At 38.1% G+C, this 21,009-nt stretch overlaps 1 protein-coding gene across 1 annotated transcript; it reads left to right on the forward strand.

Annotated features, from left to right (window-relative positions):
- Positions 1 to 6,626: 6,626 nt before the first annotated feature.
- On the forward strand, positions 6,627 to 18,723 carry LOC311590848 (vomeronasal type-2 receptor 116-like; the record flags this gene model as incomplete). Its single annotated transcript, XM_084770123.1, has 6 exons — positions 6,627 to 6,835; positions 8,598 to 8,889; positions 9,260 to 10,066; positions 10,634 to 10,861; positions 12,633 to 12,756; positions 17,792 to 18,723. 6 exons carry the CDS (start codon positions 6,627 to 6,629, stop codon positions 18,721 to 18,723), a joined length of 2,592 nt encoding a protein of 863 aa, XP_084626249.1.
- Positions 18,724 to 21,009: the final 2,286 nt, after the last annotated feature.

Below are 21,009 nucleotides of genomic sequence, written 5' to 3' on the forward strand. Positions count from 1 at the left end.
AATCTCATGTTTTCAAATTTCATTAGTTTATTACTTGCCAAAAACAATGAAGTCTCTTATTTTGTAGTTCTACATTGGATGCCTGATTTGTAACTAGTAGCTTTTAGATATACAGAGCTCAGAAGTGGGATGTGATTATTCAGGTAGTTCATGAGTTGTTATGAGCACAATGCATTGAAGCAGAAGCACACAGTGTGAACAAAAGATATTATGGAAGATGGAGTTATTAAAATGCAACATAAGAATTATATTGAGGTTTTGTTCATCATTGTAATAAACTAAAATTATTTATTTTTATTTTCTATACTTTTATTGAATGTCTATGATTTATATGTCATGCACCAAAATCCCTATCCTCTGCCCATCCCCTCATATCCACCCTCTGCTAGGGCAACCTCTCTCCAGTAAAATAAAACAAACAAACAAACATCGTATCACAGAAGCTATAGAGCATCATGCAGCATAGCCTTTTGTTCACGTATGTTTACTTTCAAGTATACATTCCTATGAATCATGGGTCTGATTTGAGTCCTACACTATCATTACCAGATCCTCACTGAGACTCTTTAGGATATCCTGTTGTTGTTTTGTCAAAGAGATTCTTAATCTTTGAATCTACAGATCTGGCCCCTTAATGTATTCCAGCAGGTCATCCATGAGGTAGATGTTCTTGTGAGGATGACTTAGAAGCCTGGAGCAGGGTCTGTTCCCTTGTCTTCAGGGCCTATCCTGTTCTCCTGTTCCTGTGTCCTCCATGCAGGGCCAGCTGACCTGCCCCCATGTCTTCAGGGCAGGATTTGGTTTTCCCATGACAAGGATGTCTCTCCTGCTCCAGACTCCTCAGGGCAGGGCCCACTCTCCCAATCTGGTGTCATCATGGCAGGGTTTGCTCTCCCACTCCCATGTTCTCAGAGCAGGACTGCCTTCCCTGCTCCAGTATCATTAGAACAGGCCCAACTCTCATGCTCACATTCAATTTGACAGAGTTTTGATGGTCATCAAGGCATGGATGGCCTCCTACTCCTGTGGGTACTGGATCTTGTGGGTCATCAAGCAGGTGCAGGCTCTTCAATGTCTTTGTTCCCCTACCATCTGATTGCAGCCTATCAAGTCTCTTTAGTACAACCTTTATCCTCTTTCTTTATGGCCTAGCAAGGCTGCTGTACCAGAGGAAGTGATCAAACATTGGGCACCAGGGTCCATCTCAGAAATAGACTCTGTACCTCTTACTAGGGAAGCCTCATAGAGACAGAGCTGCCCATTGGCTACATCTGAACAGGGTTCAAATTTCTCACCATGCATTCCTTTTGGTTGGTGCATCAGTCTCTGAAGGCACCTTGAATGCAGAATTTTTGTCTTTGTTGCTCTCCTTAAGAAGCTTCCATCCCTTTTTGGTTCCTTCCACTCTTTCATATAATGCCCATTGCTCTGCTGTGAGTCAGCATCTTCATTGATGCACTGCTGGGTGGAATCTTGCAGAAGACATCTATGTTAGAGTCCCATCTTATTCACTCTCTTCAACCTCTTACTGTCTCTACTCTATTTGCCCTTATAAATGTGAATCAAGTAACTACCCTAGGAGGAATTCTTGTTCGTTAGTTTATTTAGATCTTTGGATTGTATCACATATATATATATATATATTCTGTCCATATGTAAGTATGTAAAATATTTGTCTTACTGGTTCAGGGGTTACAACACTCAGGATGATCTTTTCTAGTTCTATGCATTTGCCTGCAAATTTCAAGATTCCGTCTTTATCATGGAAGAGTTATGTGTAGGTTTACCATAATTTCTTCATTATCCTTTGGTTGAGGGACATCTTGGTTGTTTCTAAATGCTGGCTATTATGGATAAAATAGGTATGAACATAGTTCAGCCAATGTCCTTTTTGTATGGTAGAGTGTCTTCTTCAGATATACCAATGAGTGGTACATCTAGGTATTGAGGCAGATCTATTCCCAGTGTTCTGAGAAGGTGCCAGATTGATTTCCAGGTTACATTCCCAGCTGAAGCGGAGAAGTGTTTCCCTTTCTCCACATCCTCACCAGCATATGCTGTCACTTGAGTCTTAATCTTAGCCATTCTGACAGGAGTAAGATAGACTCTCAGAGTTGCTTGGATTTGCATTTCCTTGACGACTAAGGACATTGATCATTTCCTTCACTATTTCTCCACTATTTGATATTCCTGTTGTTGAGGATTGCCTTTTTAGCTCTGTACCCCATTTTAATGGGATTATGTGGTTTTGTGGTGTTAAGTTTCATGAGTTTTGATATTCGCTTTCTTGAGAATGTTTGGTTGGTACTGGGTGTGGTGGTGCATGCGTTTTATCCCAGCACTTGGGAGGCAGATGCAGGCAGATTGACCAGAATTCGAGGCCAGCCTGGTCTACTAGTGACTTCCAGGACAGGCAGGGCTACCCAGAGAAACCTTGTCTTGAAAAACAAAAAACGAAACAAAAGGAGAATATACAGTTTGTTACAACTTTTCCTAGTGTGTTTTATTTTGTTCTATTGCCAGTGTCCTTTTTTAATAGAAGCTTTTCAGTTTCATGAGGTCCCATTTATTAATTGTTGATTTTATAGCCTAGGCTGTTGATGATCTGTTGAAAAAGTTATCTCCTGAAGGATCCAAATGATAGTGCTGACCACGTACTGCATGTGATTGGCAGGACAGAGTCTAGGGTCTGGGGTGAGAGCTACAACAACAAGTCCTGAGGAAATGTTGGTGAGAGGGGTCCACATCGTGTAGGGCACTGGTGAGTCTGTCCTCTGGCCATCTAACTGTCCCAGTATGATGGGTGCCCAATTTCTAGAGTCTGGATGCATACCTGCCTTTGAGGTGCATTTGAGCTCTATATCTCGGACTCTGTATCTGGTTCTGGACTTTGGTTGGTAAAGTGCCAGTATCTGGATCTGGTGTCCCAGGGGAGAACTCTGGAGAATGGTTAGATCTGATCTCAGCCCATGCAACAGTCTATAAAAACCCGAAGTCCTTTGCAGACACAGGCAAGCTCACCAAAGCCCATTCAAACGCAGGCTAATTGGGATGTACCTGCACTCTGACAGAACTGCAGGCTAGAGAAAACCAGAGTCAGTGTCTCCTAGCCCAGGAGAGGGAGCCCAGAGTACGGATATTGGATAGAGGAGACTTCAAATCTCTCTGCCTGTCTACCAAGGAACCCAGGACCCAGGTAGGCGTGGACATGGTCTCCAAAGGCCAGCCAAACACTACATCCTAGCACACTGTACCAGCACTATCTTGAGGACTGAATCAAGGCCCACGGGCCCTGGTGGCCATGGGCAGGGTATCCAAAACTCAGCCAAATGCAGGATAGCAGGCTGTACCTACACTCTCTTGGCCTGAACACTGGACTGCATAGCACCAGCATCAGTGTATGCTGTTCCAGTGGGGAGCCCAGGGTGTGGAGCAAAGTCACCCAGACCTGAATGCACGTCTCTTTAATGATCCAGGGAGGAGTTCCCTGATCACCAGAGGTGAGGTTTCTCATCCTCTAGTCACTCAGTTACGAACTGCTCTTAATGGCCTGTGAAGGACACCAGAAACAACCATCCAACTTCTGAACCAACACGATGAGTTAAGGCCAGCATAAAAAATACAAACAACAGTCAAAATACTATGTCAAATCAGTACCCAGGTATCCCAAAGCAATCAACTCTAAGTACAACAACGAAAGTACAAGAAAATGACCTCTTATATTTCATAATGGAAACGGTAATTGAGAAAAAATTAAAACAAACACAGGAAGATGCATCCAAAGACCTTGAGAACCATAGGCAAGCCATAGAAGAGCCCCACAGAACACCAAATAGAATAGACCAGAAAAAAATCCTCCTGACAATAATAAAACAAAAACTGTACAGAACAAAGAAAAATATTAAATCCAAAAAAGGAAAATGCCATGTAACATATCCGAGCCATGCCTGACAGTTCAGCAGAGACAATAAAAGGCAGAAGAGAGTAGGCAGAGGTCTTCCAAGCCCTAAGAGACCACAGATGCATGTCTAGACTACTATACCCAGCAAAACTTTGAATAAGCATAGATGAAGAAAACAAGATATTCCATGACAAAACAAATTCAAACAACAGCTAACCACAAATCCATCCCTACAGATGTTACCAGAAGGAAAACTCCAACCCAAAGTGACTAACTACTACAATTTTTTAAAAATTTGAACTTGAGAATTGATCTTTCAAGGTCTGTAAAGAATTGTTTAGGTATTTTGATAGTGTTTGCAATGATTCTGTAGATTTCTTTTGGTAAAATAGACATTTTTACTATGTTGATCTTCCCAATCCAGAGCATTGGAGATATTTCCGTCTTTTGAAATCTTCAATTTATTTCTTCAGAGTCTTTTAATTTTTTCATACAAATAATTGTCTTACATGGTGCTGGCTGTTCTATGTGGATGTCTACATGTAGGTAAATGCAAATAGAGCCATATTTATCACCCTGTGCAAAACTAGATTCCAAGTGGATTAAAGACCTTAACATCAAGCCAGCCACAATAAATATGTTAGAAGAAAAAGTGGGGTATATTTTTGATCTCATTGGCACAGGAGGCAACTTCCTGAACAGAACACCAGTAGGTCAGGCAATAAGATCAGCAATCAATAAACTGGGCCTCAGGAAACTTAAACTCTTCTGCAAGGTATAGGACCCTGTAAACAGAACAGAGCAACAGCCTACAGGCTGGGGAAAGGTATTCACTAGGCCTACATCTAACAAAGGACTAATATCCAAGATATATAAAGAACTCAAGAAATTAAACAACATCAAAGAAAATTATCAAATAAAAAATTATGGACAGCGTTAAACAGAAAAATAGCAAGTGGTCAAGAAACCCTTGAAGAAATGTTCAGCGTTCTTATTATTCAGGGAAATACAAATCAAAAGGACTCTTAGATTCCATCTTACACATACCAGAATGGCTAAGATTAAACATTCTAGCCAGAGTCTATGTTTGATGTGGAAGGGAGCTTGTTAGAGTTAGGAAACACATGAATCATCTTTCTTATTCAATCTGGTACTCTGTGTGTTCCCATTGATAAATTGAGACAAGTAATGTAGTGATTATTGAAAGATTTGTATTGATTCTTGTCATTTTCTCGATTTCATGCTGTGTTCTTGAATCTATCTTGATAAACAAACATTGTACTTGCAATGTTTATTAGTACCTTGTGGCATCTTAGATGTGTTTATTCTCCTCTTCAGATTGAAGTCATTCTATATTTCTCTGTAGAACTGTTTTTGCACACATAAACTCTTTTAATATGTGTTTTCCATAAAAGCTCGTTCTGCCTTCAGTTTTAATACATACATTTTCTGACTATTACAGTCTAAAATAAGTTATGATGATTCAGAGGTTAGAGTACATCTTTGTCTTTCCTTGAGAGCTTAAAATTTCTGTCAAACAGTGATCTGTTACAGTAATTGGCTTGGTCGTTTAAGTTACTTCACATTTCTCAAGGCAACTTTCAATATCTTTTAAAATCTTTGAGTCTCTAATGTTCTAACTAAGATAGTGCATGGAGAATTTCTTTTCTTGTGAGAGACTAAAATTTCCAACTTAGTCTTTTATCCTCAATTCTCAATGCTGTTAGTGTGGCCTTAGGCTAAGGATTATATTTGCTTTATTGCGTTTTCCTTTTCACCATTGTTACAGTTTGGGTTTTCTTTAAAAGTTCAAACTCTCTTTTCATGTCCTGGAGGGATTTCCCTATTGAATTTTCTTTGTATTAGTGTACTTTAAGTACTTTGACAATATTTATAGTTATTCTTTCGACCTCTTTGTTTTTAATCTCTTGCATGTCATTTACTAGGGGTTCACTCCCAGGGGATTTGAAATTTTGGAGAAGACATGTTACCTGGGTTTTTCATGTATTTAAAATTATGTTTTTATTAGTAGAAAGATTTCTGCATTGGGACTTTCAAGGTGGGAAATAAGTTGATTCTGTTGGGTGAAGACATCATAATGTGTTGCAGATACAGATTTATGTATCATATAAAAATTTAGAAACACTCAGAGTCAGTAGGAAAAGTTGATTCCATCAGTTGATGTGGTTTGGAAAAAAATAGTCCACCTTATTTTTCCTTTGTGTGCACAGCATGGGGACTTTCATCCCTTTGTCAATTCACCTACAGTGGCCACCTCTGAAGTAGAATGTTTTCATCAGCCAAAGTTGTGAAGAGTTTCTTACTTCAAACTCGGCCATAATTGCCTAAGCAGAATGTTGATCCCTGAGCTCTTGCTGTCCATCTTCTTTGCTGAAATAATGGTACCTGTGTCCAGAGAAGAGGATTCAAAACACATTTTCCAATTTGTTTTTAAGCAGAACACAGGGCCTCAGATGCAGAGCCTAAGGGAAGAAAGAGTTTCAGAACTCTCCTTGAAAGTGGAGGAAGTGCCAGGAAGAACTTTGGGTGATCGTAACTGCTGCACTCATTAACAAAGTTGAGGCACACACATGTTCACAAGCACTGGGGCTGAGTTTATTCCTGGTGGGCATTGTTAGATCTGTATCTACCAAAACAAATACAGTTTTATAAAAATAACTCTAACGCACCCTCTCATGGCTGGGCATATACTTGTGTTGATAGTATGTTCCGGATTTTGACCTTTGGGCTGCTGTATGTTCCGAATTTTGTTGGTGCCTTTACTGACAATGACTGCTATGTAACAATCCAGGATGGATTTTCCCGTGAAGGAGATGTGACAGTTGGTGCATTTTTCCCTCTTCATACTTACTACACAAGCAAAAACCTTTTTGTTTTTTCGGCAACACAGTACTTCCATGACGTTCTTATACAGTAAGTACAATTATTCATTGTAATGGTTCAGAATTCTATAAGTACTTTCTATAGCCAAAAATAATATCTAAGTAGTTCATGAAATGAAACCAGTATTTTTACTATGAGAGATTAACAATCTCTTCATCTGAAACATTATTCTGAGTTTATACAAGCAAATTTATGTTATGTTGCTTATGGACTTAAAATACATTACCTCTCACCTCCATGTTTTGGCCATGTTTCAGTTCCTGTACTTACTTCTTTCAGAGGTGGACTATAATGTGGAAGCATAAGCCTAATAAACATTTTCCTTATCATTTTATTTTTTTCATGGTATTTTCTGACACAATTTTAACCATAATAAAGACACCAAATAAACCCTTTCTTCCCACATTCCCTCACTATGCCAACCACCTCCTTTCAGAACTATGAGATGTAGACAAGAAATATAAGGAATCCAGATGAGTAATGGCCTGAGTTCTCCATGTTTTATAATTCAAGTCAGTAGTATCCAGAGTAATGGAGTCTTACCATGAAGTTCTGCAGGATCCAATATTTTCCCTTCCTGATATATATGCTAGAGAATAAATATGAAGTATACACACACACACACACACACACACACATACACACACACACACACTCAGCATTTGGCTTCCTTAACGTGACTCAGATGGTTATTCTAAATGTACACAAATTCAAAAAGGTGTACAGACTTCTCGGCCGATTAATTTTGCAGACTGGTGTTTTTGATTTGAGATTTCTTTATAATAGATTTTTACTTAAGATATTTGTATTGCTATTCTCTACATTCCTATTTTAGTCTTTGTAGCCTGTCAGACTGCTCCTACATTTTGTTTTTTTTCATGATTTCACTCTGCTCAGTACAATTGCATCCTTACTTATTAGCTTTCAATCATGACATATGCAGCATCTCTTGTTTTGTATCATGTGAAGTTCCTAGACAAATCCGTTAAGGTCAAAAGACCTTATGCTCAGAGCATGAAAATTGAAAGCCTCAGTAGCTTAGAGGAGAAAGGACAAAGAGGTGGGAAGGAAACATTATAATGTTGTTTGAGCCAGTGTGCATGTCAGATATGTCACACCAGCAGTTACTCAAAGTTAAAAAAGTTTATGAAAATGAGTAAGGAAGCAAAAAGAATTAGAGATGCAAATAATTAATGAAGAAAAACCAAAGAAAACCATAATAAAGAACAATGTGACTAAAAGTTCAGAGCACAGCAGAAAAATTCTATATTTAAAGATCAATTTTTGTATTGTTTTCTAGTATGCTTATTGTAGAATTAATTCTTTCTCTATAGATCTTTCTAAAATATAAAATAATTTCCTGGCTTTTCCCTTATAATCCTGTAGAAGTTTTACTATGAAGCATTTTATATCCAGGTGAAGAACAATTTAATACATGTAACTTTAAGGAAACTGTTTTATGAACAGCACATCTGACATTAAAATGAAATGCTGATCTTTGTGTAGGGATCTTGGCATCCTACAGAGTGCGTGTTCTTTCCCCAACACGTTATTATGAGAGAGATCAAGAGTTGTCTACTAGCTGAGTGCCATGTCTCAGACCATAATTAATTAGTGCTAATAATTAATCATATCTACTTAAAAGGTCCATGCTAATTCAAGTCATTCATGAGACGATGTGAAAATAATCATATAATAGGAACATTGGCCCTCGAATTATAATAGCCATTTCACCAATGTTAAGGTTTATGTTTTTGTCTTCCTCCTGTATAATTTTATGAAATGTGTGCAGGTATAAATTGAAGAACTACCTGTTTGTTCTGGCCCTGGTGTTTGCCATTGAGGAGGTCAACAGAAACCCTCATCTTCTACCCAACACAACTCTGGGCTTTGATCTCTACAATGGTACACCTTATGAAACGACTATCCTTCTTCCTCCCTTTTTTTGGCTTACAAGGATGAAGAGACCCCTACTAAATTACAACTGTGTAAAGAAGAGAATGTCACCTGCTGCACTCACAGGAACATCAATGACGGTGTCAGCACACATAGGGAAACTGTTACAACTTTACAAAGTACCTCAGGTGAGGAGTCGGGTGTGGAAAATAGGAGTCAAGTATCCTTTTTTGACATTATTGTATGTCTTAAAATGTTAGAGAGGGACAATTGGAGAAATCATCTTTCAAAGGAAAGTCTGAAAGTACTTAATAGATCCATATTTCTGGTACATGTAATAGAAAGGAAGGAGAAGGTGAGGCCATTCAGGTCACTGAAACTGGATGTATGTCAGTAATTTTATTTTGTAAAATCCTATAATGTGTTGATTTTTAAAATATGAGAAAAACATCTTCATCCTGACTGCTTAAGTTTTTTTTTTTTAATTCAGGACTGATATTATGTTTGATGCCAGTGCTGCCAATGCTCTTCCTCTTGTTTCCATTTTTCCCCCTACAGCTCACTTTTGGGCCATTTGATCAAGTCTTAAATGACCCAGATCAGTTTAAATTCCTCTACCAGATGGCCTCCAAAGACACTTCTCTGCCACTTGCTATAGCTTCTTTGATGTTTCATTTTAATTGGTCCTGGGTTGGTGTGATCCTCCCAGATGACCACAGAGGGACTCAGTTTCTCTCAGGCATGAGAGAAGTTATGGAGAGTAAGGACATTTGCATAGCCTTTTTGAAAATGATCCCTGCCACCTGGAATTCATTTTCCAGTGCAGTATGGAAAAATCTGGTGAATATTCAGGAATCAACAGCCAATGTAATAGTTATTTATGGGGACGTTGCTTCTTTACAAGGTTTAATGCGACACATTCTGCAACTGTTAGTGACATGGAAAGTGTGGATCTTGAACTCTCAGTGGGATGTTGATATCAATCATGATTATTTCATGTTAGATTCGTTTCATGGGAGTCTCATGATTTCACACCACCATAAGGAGATGGTTGACTTTACAAATTTTGTTCAAACAGTTAATCCCTACAAGTACCCAGAAGACACTTATCTTCCTAAGCTTTGGTATTTGTTCTTCAAGTGCTCATTTTCTGAGGTTGATTGTCAACTTTTGGAGAACTGCCAACCCAATGCTTCTTTGGAGTTACTTCCCAGACACCTTTTTGATACAACCATGAGTGAAGAGGGTTATAACATATATAATGCTGTGTATGCTGTGGCCTACAGTCTCCATGAGATGACTCTTCTACAAGCAGAGATACAACCAAATTCTAAAGGAGAAGGAATGGAATTTTCCCCCTGGCAGGTAATATCCTTTTTTATGTATTGTAATATCAGCAATATGATATCTTATTATATAGCTTTTTATTTCCTAAGGCATTCATTTTGGGCATCATAGCTTTTAGAATCTCTTGCCAATAAGCAAGGATGTACTCTTCAGAGCAGAGGTAGGAGCAGTCGATACTTAAAGGTAAAAATGCTTCTAAGCACTACTGCAGGGTTATGAAGGATTACTTTAAAGTTAACATTACACTTCTGGGCCCTCATGTTGAGAGTGGAAGGGCTAAATATATTCCTAATGTTTCTGAGAGTCGCTAGTTTTCCAAGGACTTTGAATCACCTGAATCCAGATCACTTGCTGTCTTGATGACTTAGCTGTGTTTAGTTCTATGATTTTTCTTGAATGGAATGTGATTTTCAAATTTTAATGTATTTTAATCCAAGATCTTTCATTTAATCAGCCTCATTGATTCCTGTTTTTAGAAAAGGTATTCATTATAATTGGCTAAAAAGATTTAGATTCTTTATATTATTTAAAAATGTTTTTAGTATTCGTGTTGTTCCTCAACGTCTGTTCCTACATCTCTTTCAGTTCCTTCCTTTCCTCAAGAACACCCTACTGAACAATCACATGAGAGGTCACATAGTAATGGATGAGACGAAAAACTTAGATTCACAGTATGACATCCTCAACTTTTGGAATTTCCCAAAGGGTCTTGGATTAAATGTGAAAGTAGGAACTTTTTCTCCAAGTGCTCCCCTTGGACAACAGCTCTCTTTATCAGAGCAGATGATTCAATGGCCTACAAGGTTTACAGAGGTATGTAGAGGCTTACCTCTATACTTTGACTTTTCATAAAAACAAAAAACAATTTTGAGGATGTAATGATCTTTGGGGACTCATTCAGTACCAGCCAATATTCAGTTACAGATAGGCTTCACATAAATACCAACAACACACACTATTATCTTATTCTCCGGTTGATTAATGGAAAAGTTTATTTTCAGATTTTATTGATGATCACATATTTCTTTGGTTTTGTTTTTAAATATTGCTTAATTACTCACTTTATATCTCAATTGTATCTGCTAATTCCTCTCTTTTTTTCCCTCCCCTCTGTCCTTCCATCATCTTCCCATCTCCCTCCTCTGCCACTCAGAAAAGGGAAAACCACACCCTAGAGATCTGTTATAACACTTAGGAGGACTCTACACATCCTCTTATGCAGTGTCCTAGTGAGGAAGCCTCATCACAGTGAAGTGATTGAAAGGCATCCAACTGAGAACTTGTCAGATACAGCCCCCGTCCCATTTGTCGGGGACTCACATGGAGTCTAAGCTTCCTATGCCTACATAAGTAAAGAAAGTTTAGGCGTAGTCCATGCCTGGTCCTTTGTTGTTGCTTCAGTCTCCTTTAGTCCTTCTGGGCCCAGATTATTTAGGGCTATTGGTCTTGTTGTAGAGTTCTTTTCCCCTCCTGAATGTTCTATCTCACACCACTGTTTGACAAGACTCCTTTGGCTCTGCCTAATGTTTGGTTGTGAGTCTCGGTTTATTTTTCTGTCTATTGCTAGTCAGATCCTCTCATTGTCAGCCATGCTAGGCTCCTGTATGCAATCACAGAAGAGCATTGTCAATAGTGTCATGGGTTCTCTCTCTACCATAGAGTGGTTCTTAGGTGGTCCAGGCATTACCCTGGACACATATTTTTTTATGCATTGAGTGTCTGTTATGTTATTGTCACTGATACAAAACAATGATTTTTTTGTTTACAAATCCTAAGAAATGTCAGAGAAATGTAAATTTAGATTTTCTATTTTGTCAGCCTCTAAAGGTAGGGTGGCATGACATATGTGTGTGTGTGTGTTTGTGTGTGTGTGCACGAGCATGTGCATGTGTATGTTCTGTGTTTGTGTGTTATACTTGCTTTTCTACTTTGAGTAAATAGTCAACAAAAGCCACTCACAGGAGGACAGGTTTGTCTTGGCTGACACTGTAACCATGCTCTATAAGATGGTAGAAAAAAAAAAACATTTCAGAAGCCAGAGAAGGTGATGATGTCATGTTCACAGAGCAGCATCAGAGATCAAAAAATGTGTTTGTTTACCTTCCATCTACTTTCCATTATTTCTGTGACAGGAAACAGTGAAATACTGACTCCATTTTGTGATTTTCCTCTTCTTATAAATGTTTCTATGGAATTCTGCATAGAAATGCTCAAAGAGTTGTTTCCATAATGAATCCAAGACCTGTGACGTTGTCAATCAACATTCTCAAATTCATTTAGATAAAACCTCAGACTAGCAGCGCATAAGTGTAGATACAGATTGAATCTGAAGTCATACATTGACCTTCTAGAATACTATCTTAACGACCTATTCTTAACAATGGCTTCATATATTAGCATAATATTTAAACATGTGTGTTACATAAGCCCCAAAGCTGCCAAAATTAGCAATACCAAAACATATTATTTTAATTGTAAGTGTAAGCCTATCCAAACCAATATTCAGTTATACTCAGCAATACTCCATTTACTCAGATTTTTCAGAAAAATGCAAACATTTGCTAACAGCTTTCACTTCTCTTACATTCCTCAGTCGGTGTGCAGTGAGAGCTGTAGACTTGGATTCCGGAAAGCTGCCCAGGAAGGCAAGGCTGCCTGCTGCTTTGATTGCATTCCTTGTGCAGAAAACGAGATTGCCAATGAGACAGGTAAATACAGGAATACAGCCAACTTTCTAACCTATCTACAGGAGTCAGCAATTCCTCAGAAAATGGAATGAGACTGGAGGGATAAGAATTACAGCAATTGTCTGTTGCAGGCATTGATCCCAGAAGAGACCACCTTGTCCATAAATTAACAGACTGTTTCCTTTCACCATGAACACAGTGTGTTGAACACCATTTCATTTTTTCAGACCATGCTTAGTCACATATAGGATTTATTTAAAGTTTCAATATCTCACTTCATGTTTATGATCATTCCCATGACAAGATTGTCTTTTGTTTGTTTAATCCAGCATGTGACAGTAGATTGTGTTTGATAACTTCAGTACATATATATTTATATCTTTCATAACTATGTTTCTTTTGTTTAACAGAAAATATATTAAAGAAATGTTATTTAAAATAATTACTTTTTTAAAAATATTTTTCTCCCTTTTTTGAATATAAACTCCTTTATCAGATGATATAATCTGAATCAATTTCCCCTCCCTTTATATATCCCGAATCCTCCTCACATCCCTCTCTACCCTAATCTACTTCTATTCTGTCTCTCATTAGAAAAATAACAGGAAAACAGATCTAAGAGGCAAGCTATAGTAGCCATTCTAATATACAATAAAATAGACGTTCAACTAAAATTAATCAAAAGAGATGAGACAGGACACTTTATACTGGTCAATGAAAAATCCCACTGAATGACATCTCAATTCTGACCATCGACACCCCAAAGAAAAGAGCACCTACATTTGTAAAAGGAACATTATTAAAGCTAAAATCACTCATTGAAGTCCACGCATTAGTATGGGAGACTTCAACATTCCACTTTCACAAAGGACAGATCATTGAGACAAAAACAATCTGGAGAAATAATGAAACTAACAGATATCATGAATCAAACGGACCTAACAGACACCTACAGAACATTCACCAATACACCAAAGAATACATATGCTCCTCAGAACCTCATGGAACCTTTTCCAAAATTGTCAATGTAAATGGTCACATATCAATCCTAAACAGATATGAGAAAATTGAAATAATCCCTTATCGTATCACCATGAACTAAAGCTGGACTTAAATGATAACAGAAATAAGAAAAAGCCAAAATACACCTTGAAACTGAGCAAGTGTCTACTCAAAGGAAACTGAGTCATCTCTGAGATGATGACATCACAGAAATACTTTTGTTGTAAAGAATTGTTTGAGCACTCCTGAGATTTTCATATTTCAATGGAAAGTGGAGATTTTATCTTTCAACTTATGTAAAAAATTGTGTTTGATGCTGATGGTAATTGCATTGAATCTGTTGATTGCTGCTGGTAAGGTGGCAATTTTTATTATGTTAATCCTGCTCATGCACAAGCATGGGATATCTGTCCATCTTCTGAGGTTTTCTCTAAAATTTCCTTCAGAAAGTTGATGTTCTTGTCATATATGACATGCATTTACTAGGTTGGAGGTACTCCAAGACACTTTATATTATCTGTGGATATTGTGAAGGGTATTGTATCCCTAATTTGTTTCTCAGCTTTTTTTCTCATTTTTATAAAGTGGCATTACTAATTTTTTGAATTAATTTTATAACGAGCCACGTTCCTGATGGTATTTATGTGCCATAGGATTTCTCTTGCATATTTTGGGGATCACTTATGTATACTATCATATTCTCTGCAACCAGGGATACTTTGACTTCATTCCTTCCACTGTATACCCCCTTGATATTTGTTAGTGGTCTTATTGCTGTAGATAAAATTTCAAGTACTACATTGAGTAGATCCTGAGAAAGTGGACTGCTTTATCTTGTCTCTGAATTCGGTGAAATTCCTTTCTGTTTCTCTCGATTTATTTTATGTTGGCTATGGCTTGCTGTATAGTACCTTTATTGTGTTGGATTTTGTCAAAAGCTTTTCAGCATCTATTAGGATGTTCATGTAATTGTTTTCTTTCAGTTTGCTTATGACGGAACAAATTGAAGGATTTTTGTATGTTGAATTATGCCTACAGGCCTGAAATGAAGCCTACTTGATCATGGTGCATGATATTTTTGATATGCCATTGTGTTTGTGAGATTTTATTGCCTATGTTTGTGCCACTGTTCATAAGGTCAACTGGTCTGAAATTTTCTTCCCTGTTGGGATTTTCTTTTGTTTAGGTGTCAGGGTGACTATGGCTTTCTAGCCACCTTCTGTTTCTGGTTTTGATCCCAAGTTTAATGAAATTACTTTAAGTTTCCCTACATTTTATATGTTGCTTGCTATAGTTAAGAATTAGCAGGCATACATTCAGGAAAACAGAGAAAGGAGAATGTCTGTAGGCAGCCTACCTGGTTTTCTGGTAGGTATGACCTGTGATGTAGAAGGATTTGCCTGCTTGAGTTGGAACCTAGTACACAGTGATGAGTGCAAGAATAAGAGTAGGAGAGGATGATGTGTGAGATCAAAAATTTGGGCAGGGACACAGGGAGGCTGTATTTGATGTTCTGTTGTAGCACTAAGGGTGATATTATGGGATAGGATCTGGAAGAACTGAGAGAGGAGACGGTATCGAGGCAAGGCACCTGGCTTTCTAGGAGACATGACCTCTACTTTGTTTATTTTTGTCCAGTTCACTGTTTTATATTTTCCCAAATATCCTTGATATATATCCGAACTATGCTCCCTCTTTTGCGAACTTTAAAACTCATCTCATTCTTAACTATCTCTTTACAAGTTTTCTGATTGTTTTCACTTCTCTGGAGGACATATTTTGTTCAATCACTGACATTTTCTCGTTTGTTGAACTCGGATTGTATCTTGGAGCTGGATATACTCATCAGTTGTTATTCAAGCAGAATATAGTTTAGCAGGGAAGGAGAAGATAATTCCCTCATTCTTCTTCATCTCATCCTCAATCAGAACCAACCGGTGAACTTATGCACAGTTATTGAGAGTCCCTCAGTGACATGCACATGTTTTCCAGAAGGAAACAATTTGAAGCTTTCACCCTGCAACCATTTTGCCTTGATTTCCATTATATTTCTTTTTTATATTTTATTTTATTAATTTATTCATATTACATCTCAATGGTTATCCCCTTCCTTGTATCCTCCCATTCCTCCCTCCCTCCCATTTTCCCCTTACTCCTCTCCCCTATGACTGTGACTGAGAAGGACCTCCTTCCCCTGTATATGCTCATAGTGTATCAAATCTCTTCTTGGTAGCAGGCTTCCATTATATTTCTTGAGTGTTGAAATAGATGTTTTATAAGTACTTTATGGATGGGGATTCAAGCATCACTTATACTTAGGATCATCGACAGATTCTTAGATCATCACAGATCACCATAAAGAGAGGGTTCTTTGAGTTTTAATGTAAAGATAAAACCATTTACAATGTTGTTTTAGAGGAAGCAGATGAAGCTAAATTTGAGCATCAAATTTTTCATTATGTGATATGCTCCACTCAGACCATCAAATTTTATGTGTGTTCATAGCAATAATCTTTTGATAAATATCAGTCCCCTGCACTTTAGCTATATGCTAAGTCCATAAATTCATTCAATATACCCAGTTTGAATACCACAGTCATGAATACGATAACCTACACAGTTTTGTGTTAGTGACTATATTTTGAAACCATATGTAAGTCAAAATAGGCTGACCACATATATGTGATCAAAATCAAATTTGAAAATATCAGTGATTCAATATTATGGAGTAAGTAAAATGTATTTTTAATAAAGAAATGTTACACATATAAAAATTAGTTAATGAAACATATATCAGGGACCTAAATTAAGTCAGAGTTGGAATTCTCCACTTAAAGCCCACATTGTACAACAGAAAAGTTACAGCAAAACACTCATAATAGAAGCAATGAAATAAGCTGTGTGTGATTAGCTTGAGAACATATCTTGAGAAAAATTATTAGGGTTCCATAATCACTAGAGAGAAACAAACCAATCTATCAGAATAGACACTTGATTCTCCTGACAGGAGAGTTGATAAACATTCAGTGCACATTGTAAAACAGAGAAACTTCTTTGATGAGGTGATAGTTTTCAGATACACAACGATTTAACGCAACAGAAACATTTTGTTATATACCATGGTGTATGTGTTTCTTTTTGTTTTTTCTTTGTATCATTTTTGTTTTTCTTCAAGATAGGGTTTTTCTGTGTAGCTTTTGCTGTCTGGGACTCACTTTGTAGACCAAGCTGACCTGGAACTCAGATTGATCCATCTGTGAGTTTTTTGGCCTTTGATGACCCCTTAGGTATGACTCTCACAATCACAGCGCTGTGTTTCTCTGTTCTCACAGCTGAGCTCCCAAGTGCTCAGATTTAAGGCATGCACAACCACACTTTATGAATATTGGTTCTTAAAATTCAGGATAAAATAAACAAATGTTAAGAGCATAATATTCAAGTATTCTTTTTAATACATATAAATATTACAAGAATTCTCTCCCTATATGTTAAAATATAATGCTATTACTACTTGTATCAACATACTACTAGTGAATGATTTGAAATTCAAGATGTAATGGCATAGATTATTTCAAAACCATTCATACAATGAACCAAAGTAATGTACACAAAGGAGTTTATGGAAATAAGGAAATATGTGACCAATGCTTACAACAGCATATAAGAAATGATTTTCAAAGATTATTGTCTATATTTTAATACACACAAATATCTATACAGAAATTAGTGATTTTAATAAGGTAGTATCTGAGTGAAATCACATTTATATATATTGTTCTTTAATCTTATGACTTACCAAATAGATGAAACAGCGTTACAAATTCAGGAAAAGGATACAAAGATTAGGAAAAAAACCCTAGGGTTCTCCCATTTGTGTCAACATAGCCAAAGATGACTGCATAGATTTTAAATTATTCACAGAGTATTTAAATTTTTCAGAAACAATAAAGGAAGATGAGTCAGAAATTATTTCAATAGGTTAGGGTGGAGTAAGAATTTGTTGGGAAAGACAAGTCCTGAAGATTGACTCACAATCACCTTCATTTCTGAACAGATATGGATCATTGTGTCAAGTGTCCAGAAAGTCACTATGCAAACTTGGAGAAGAACCACTGCCTCCAGAAATCTGTGAGTTTTTTGGCCTTTGATGACCCCTTAGGTATGACTCTCACCATCACAGCGCTGTGTTTCTCTGTTCTCACAGCTGTAGTTCTTGCAGTCTTTGTAAAGCACAGAGACACACCCATTGTCAAGGCCAATAATCGGGCTCTCAGCTACACCCTGTTACTGACACTCATCGTCTGTTTCCTCAGTTCCTTGCTCTTCATTGGAAAGCCCAACACAGCCTCGTGCATCCTGCAGGAGACAGCATTTGGAGTTTTGTTCACTGTGGCTCTCTCCACAGTGTTGGCCAAAGCTATTACAGTGGTTATTGCATTCAGGGTCACTGTTCCAGCTAGAATGGTGAGGTGGCTAATGGTATCAAGGGCCCCTAATTTGATCATTCCCGTGTGCACTCTGATTGAACTTGTTCTCTGTGGGATCTGGCTGCTCACCTCTCCACCCTTCATTGATCAAGATGCTCATGCTGAACATGGCCACATCATCCTTCTGTGCAACAAGGGTTCAGCAATCGCCTTCCACTCTGTCCTGGGGTACCTGTGCTTCTTGGCACTTGGGAGCTACACCATGGCCTTCCTGTCCAGGAATCTGCCCGACACATTTAATGAAGCCAAGTTTCTGTCATTCAGTATGCAGGTATTCTTCTGTGTCTGGGTCACCTTCCTCCCTGTGTACCACAGCACGAAGGGGAAGGTCATGGTGGCTATGGAAGTTTTCTCTATCTTGGCTTCCAGTTCAGCACTCCTTGGCTTGATTTTTGCCCCTAAGTGCTACATTATTTTGTTAAGGCCAGATAGGAACTCCTGTGTTGACATCAGGCATAAAATCCATTCAAAAAGAAAGAGTCAGTTAAAATTTAGTTAAACATTAATATCAATCTATTTTGACAAATTAAAGACAATGGTTGAAACAAGTACCACACCATTCTATATCTCTTATTTAGGTATAACGAGATCAGACTATGAGGCTTCATAAGTCCTCATTCAATTGTACTAATGTCCCTTTTCACTGGAACCGTTACTCTTTTTATATTTAAAATCCATGCTCTACTTTTTTCTGGAAGAAAGTTTTACTATGTATATTTTGTTATCCTTCAGTCCCTTAATACAACAGTGTGGAATAAACCGTGGGTATGTTCCTTTCCCTGCCTACAAAGTTCTGGTAATTAAGATGTGTCCTGACATTCAGACAGGTTATATTGATTTGATCCTTTACTGATTAATACATATTAAATTTCATATAAATTTAAAAAATTTTTGTGCAACAGAAGGTTCCGTTATGCTCTACTGCATATATTGTAAATTATGACAACAAATTGTTTCTCAAGCATCAATTGTATGGATTCTTTTGTGTCAGTGATTTTGAGAATAAATTTCATGATATAAATTGCGTTTCGAATCTCCTATTTTCATATTTCAATATTTTGTTACATGAGGAGAACAACGAAGTCTCCTTTTTTACAGTTCCACAGTGGATGCATGTTTGTAACTTGTAGATTTCTAGAGATATGGAGATAAGAAATTAGATATGAGTGATTGTTCAGGTAGTTCATGAGTTGTTATGAGTACAATTCATTGGAGCAGAGGCAAGCCGTGTGAGCAAAAGACATTACAGAAGATGGAATTACTAAAATTCTGCAGAAGAGCATTTATTCTTCACTGTAATAAACTGAGTGTTTTTATTTTTGCTTTTTTTCTTTTATTGAATGTCTATGATCTTCACATATGCACCAAAATCCCTCTCCTCTCCCCATCCCCTCATATCTGCCCTCTGCTTTGCATGTTCTCCACAGTAAAAGAAAACAAACAAACAAACAAACAACCAACAAACAAACAAACATCTTGTCACAGAAGCTGTAGTGTATCATGCAGTATAGACATTTGTCCACATATCTTTACTTTCAAATCTTCATTGCTATGAGTCATGGGTCTGATTTCAGGCCTACACTACCGTTACTGGATCCTCAGTGGGACTGCTGTGAGAAATTTCATTGTTGCTGTGTGTCATGTCGAGGAGATTCTTAATCTTTGAATATGCAAGTCCATCTCCTTCCTGTGTTCTAGCAGGTCATACATGGGGTCGATGCTGGAGTGAGGATGACTCAGAGCCCCGGAGCAGAGTCTGATTCCTTGTCCTCAGGGCAGAGCCTACACATACTCCTGTGTCATCATGGCAGGGCCTGCTCTCTCACTTCCTTCTCTTCAGGGCAAGGACCACTCTCCTGTTCCCATGTTGTCAGGGCAGGGCTAGCTCACCTGCTCCCATGTCATCAGGGCAGGGCCCATTCTCCCAATCCCCTATCCTCAGGGCAGGGCCAGGTCTCCAACTCCCATGTTATCATGGAAGGGGCACTTGGTATCATGGCATGGCTGGCTCTACAGCTCCCGTGTTATCAGGGCAGGGCTGGCTCTTTTGCTCCCATGTCAGGGCAGTGACAGCTCTCCTGCTCCCTTTCCATTTGACAGAATTTTTGCTTTCCTTCAAGGCATGGATGGCCTCCTACTCCTCTGTGTACTTGATATGAGGGTCATCAAACAGGTGGCAAGTAGAGGCCCCTCAAAGTCCTTGTTTCACTACTGTATGACCACACCATATGAAGTTTTCTTAGTACAATGTTTATTATCTTATTTTGTGGCCTGGTATGGCTGCCCTTCCAGTGCAAGTGATCAAATATGGGCACCAGGGTCTGTGACAGAAATAGCTCTGCATCCCATCCTAGGAAGCCTCATGGAGACAGATCTGCCCATTGGCTACATCTGAACAGGAATGTACGTTTTCACCATGACTTGTCCTTGGGTGGTGCATCAGTCTCTGAAGGTGCCCTGAGTGCAGATTTTTTTCTTTGCTGGTTTCCCTGTGAAGATCCTGTCCCCTCTTGGTTTCTTCCCCCACTCTCATATAATGCCCCTTGCTCTATTGTGTCTTAGCATCTGCATTGATGCACTGCTGGGTGGAATCTTTCAGAGAACATCTATATTAGACTCCCACTCGGTTCACTGTCTTTAGCCTCTTACTATATCTACTCTATTTGCCTTTCTAAATGTGAATCAAGCCACATCCCTAGGGACTTCCTTGTTATTTAGTTTCATTAGGTCTTTGGATTGTATCACAGATATTCTGTGATGTACAACTATAACTATAACTATAACT

The sequence above is a fragment of the Acomys minous genome (genome assembly GCF_964271855.1).
Source record: "Acomys minous genome assembly, chromosome: 20".
Lineage (NCBI taxonomy): Eukaryota > Metazoa > Chordata > Mammalia > Rodentia > Muridae > Acomys > Acomys minous.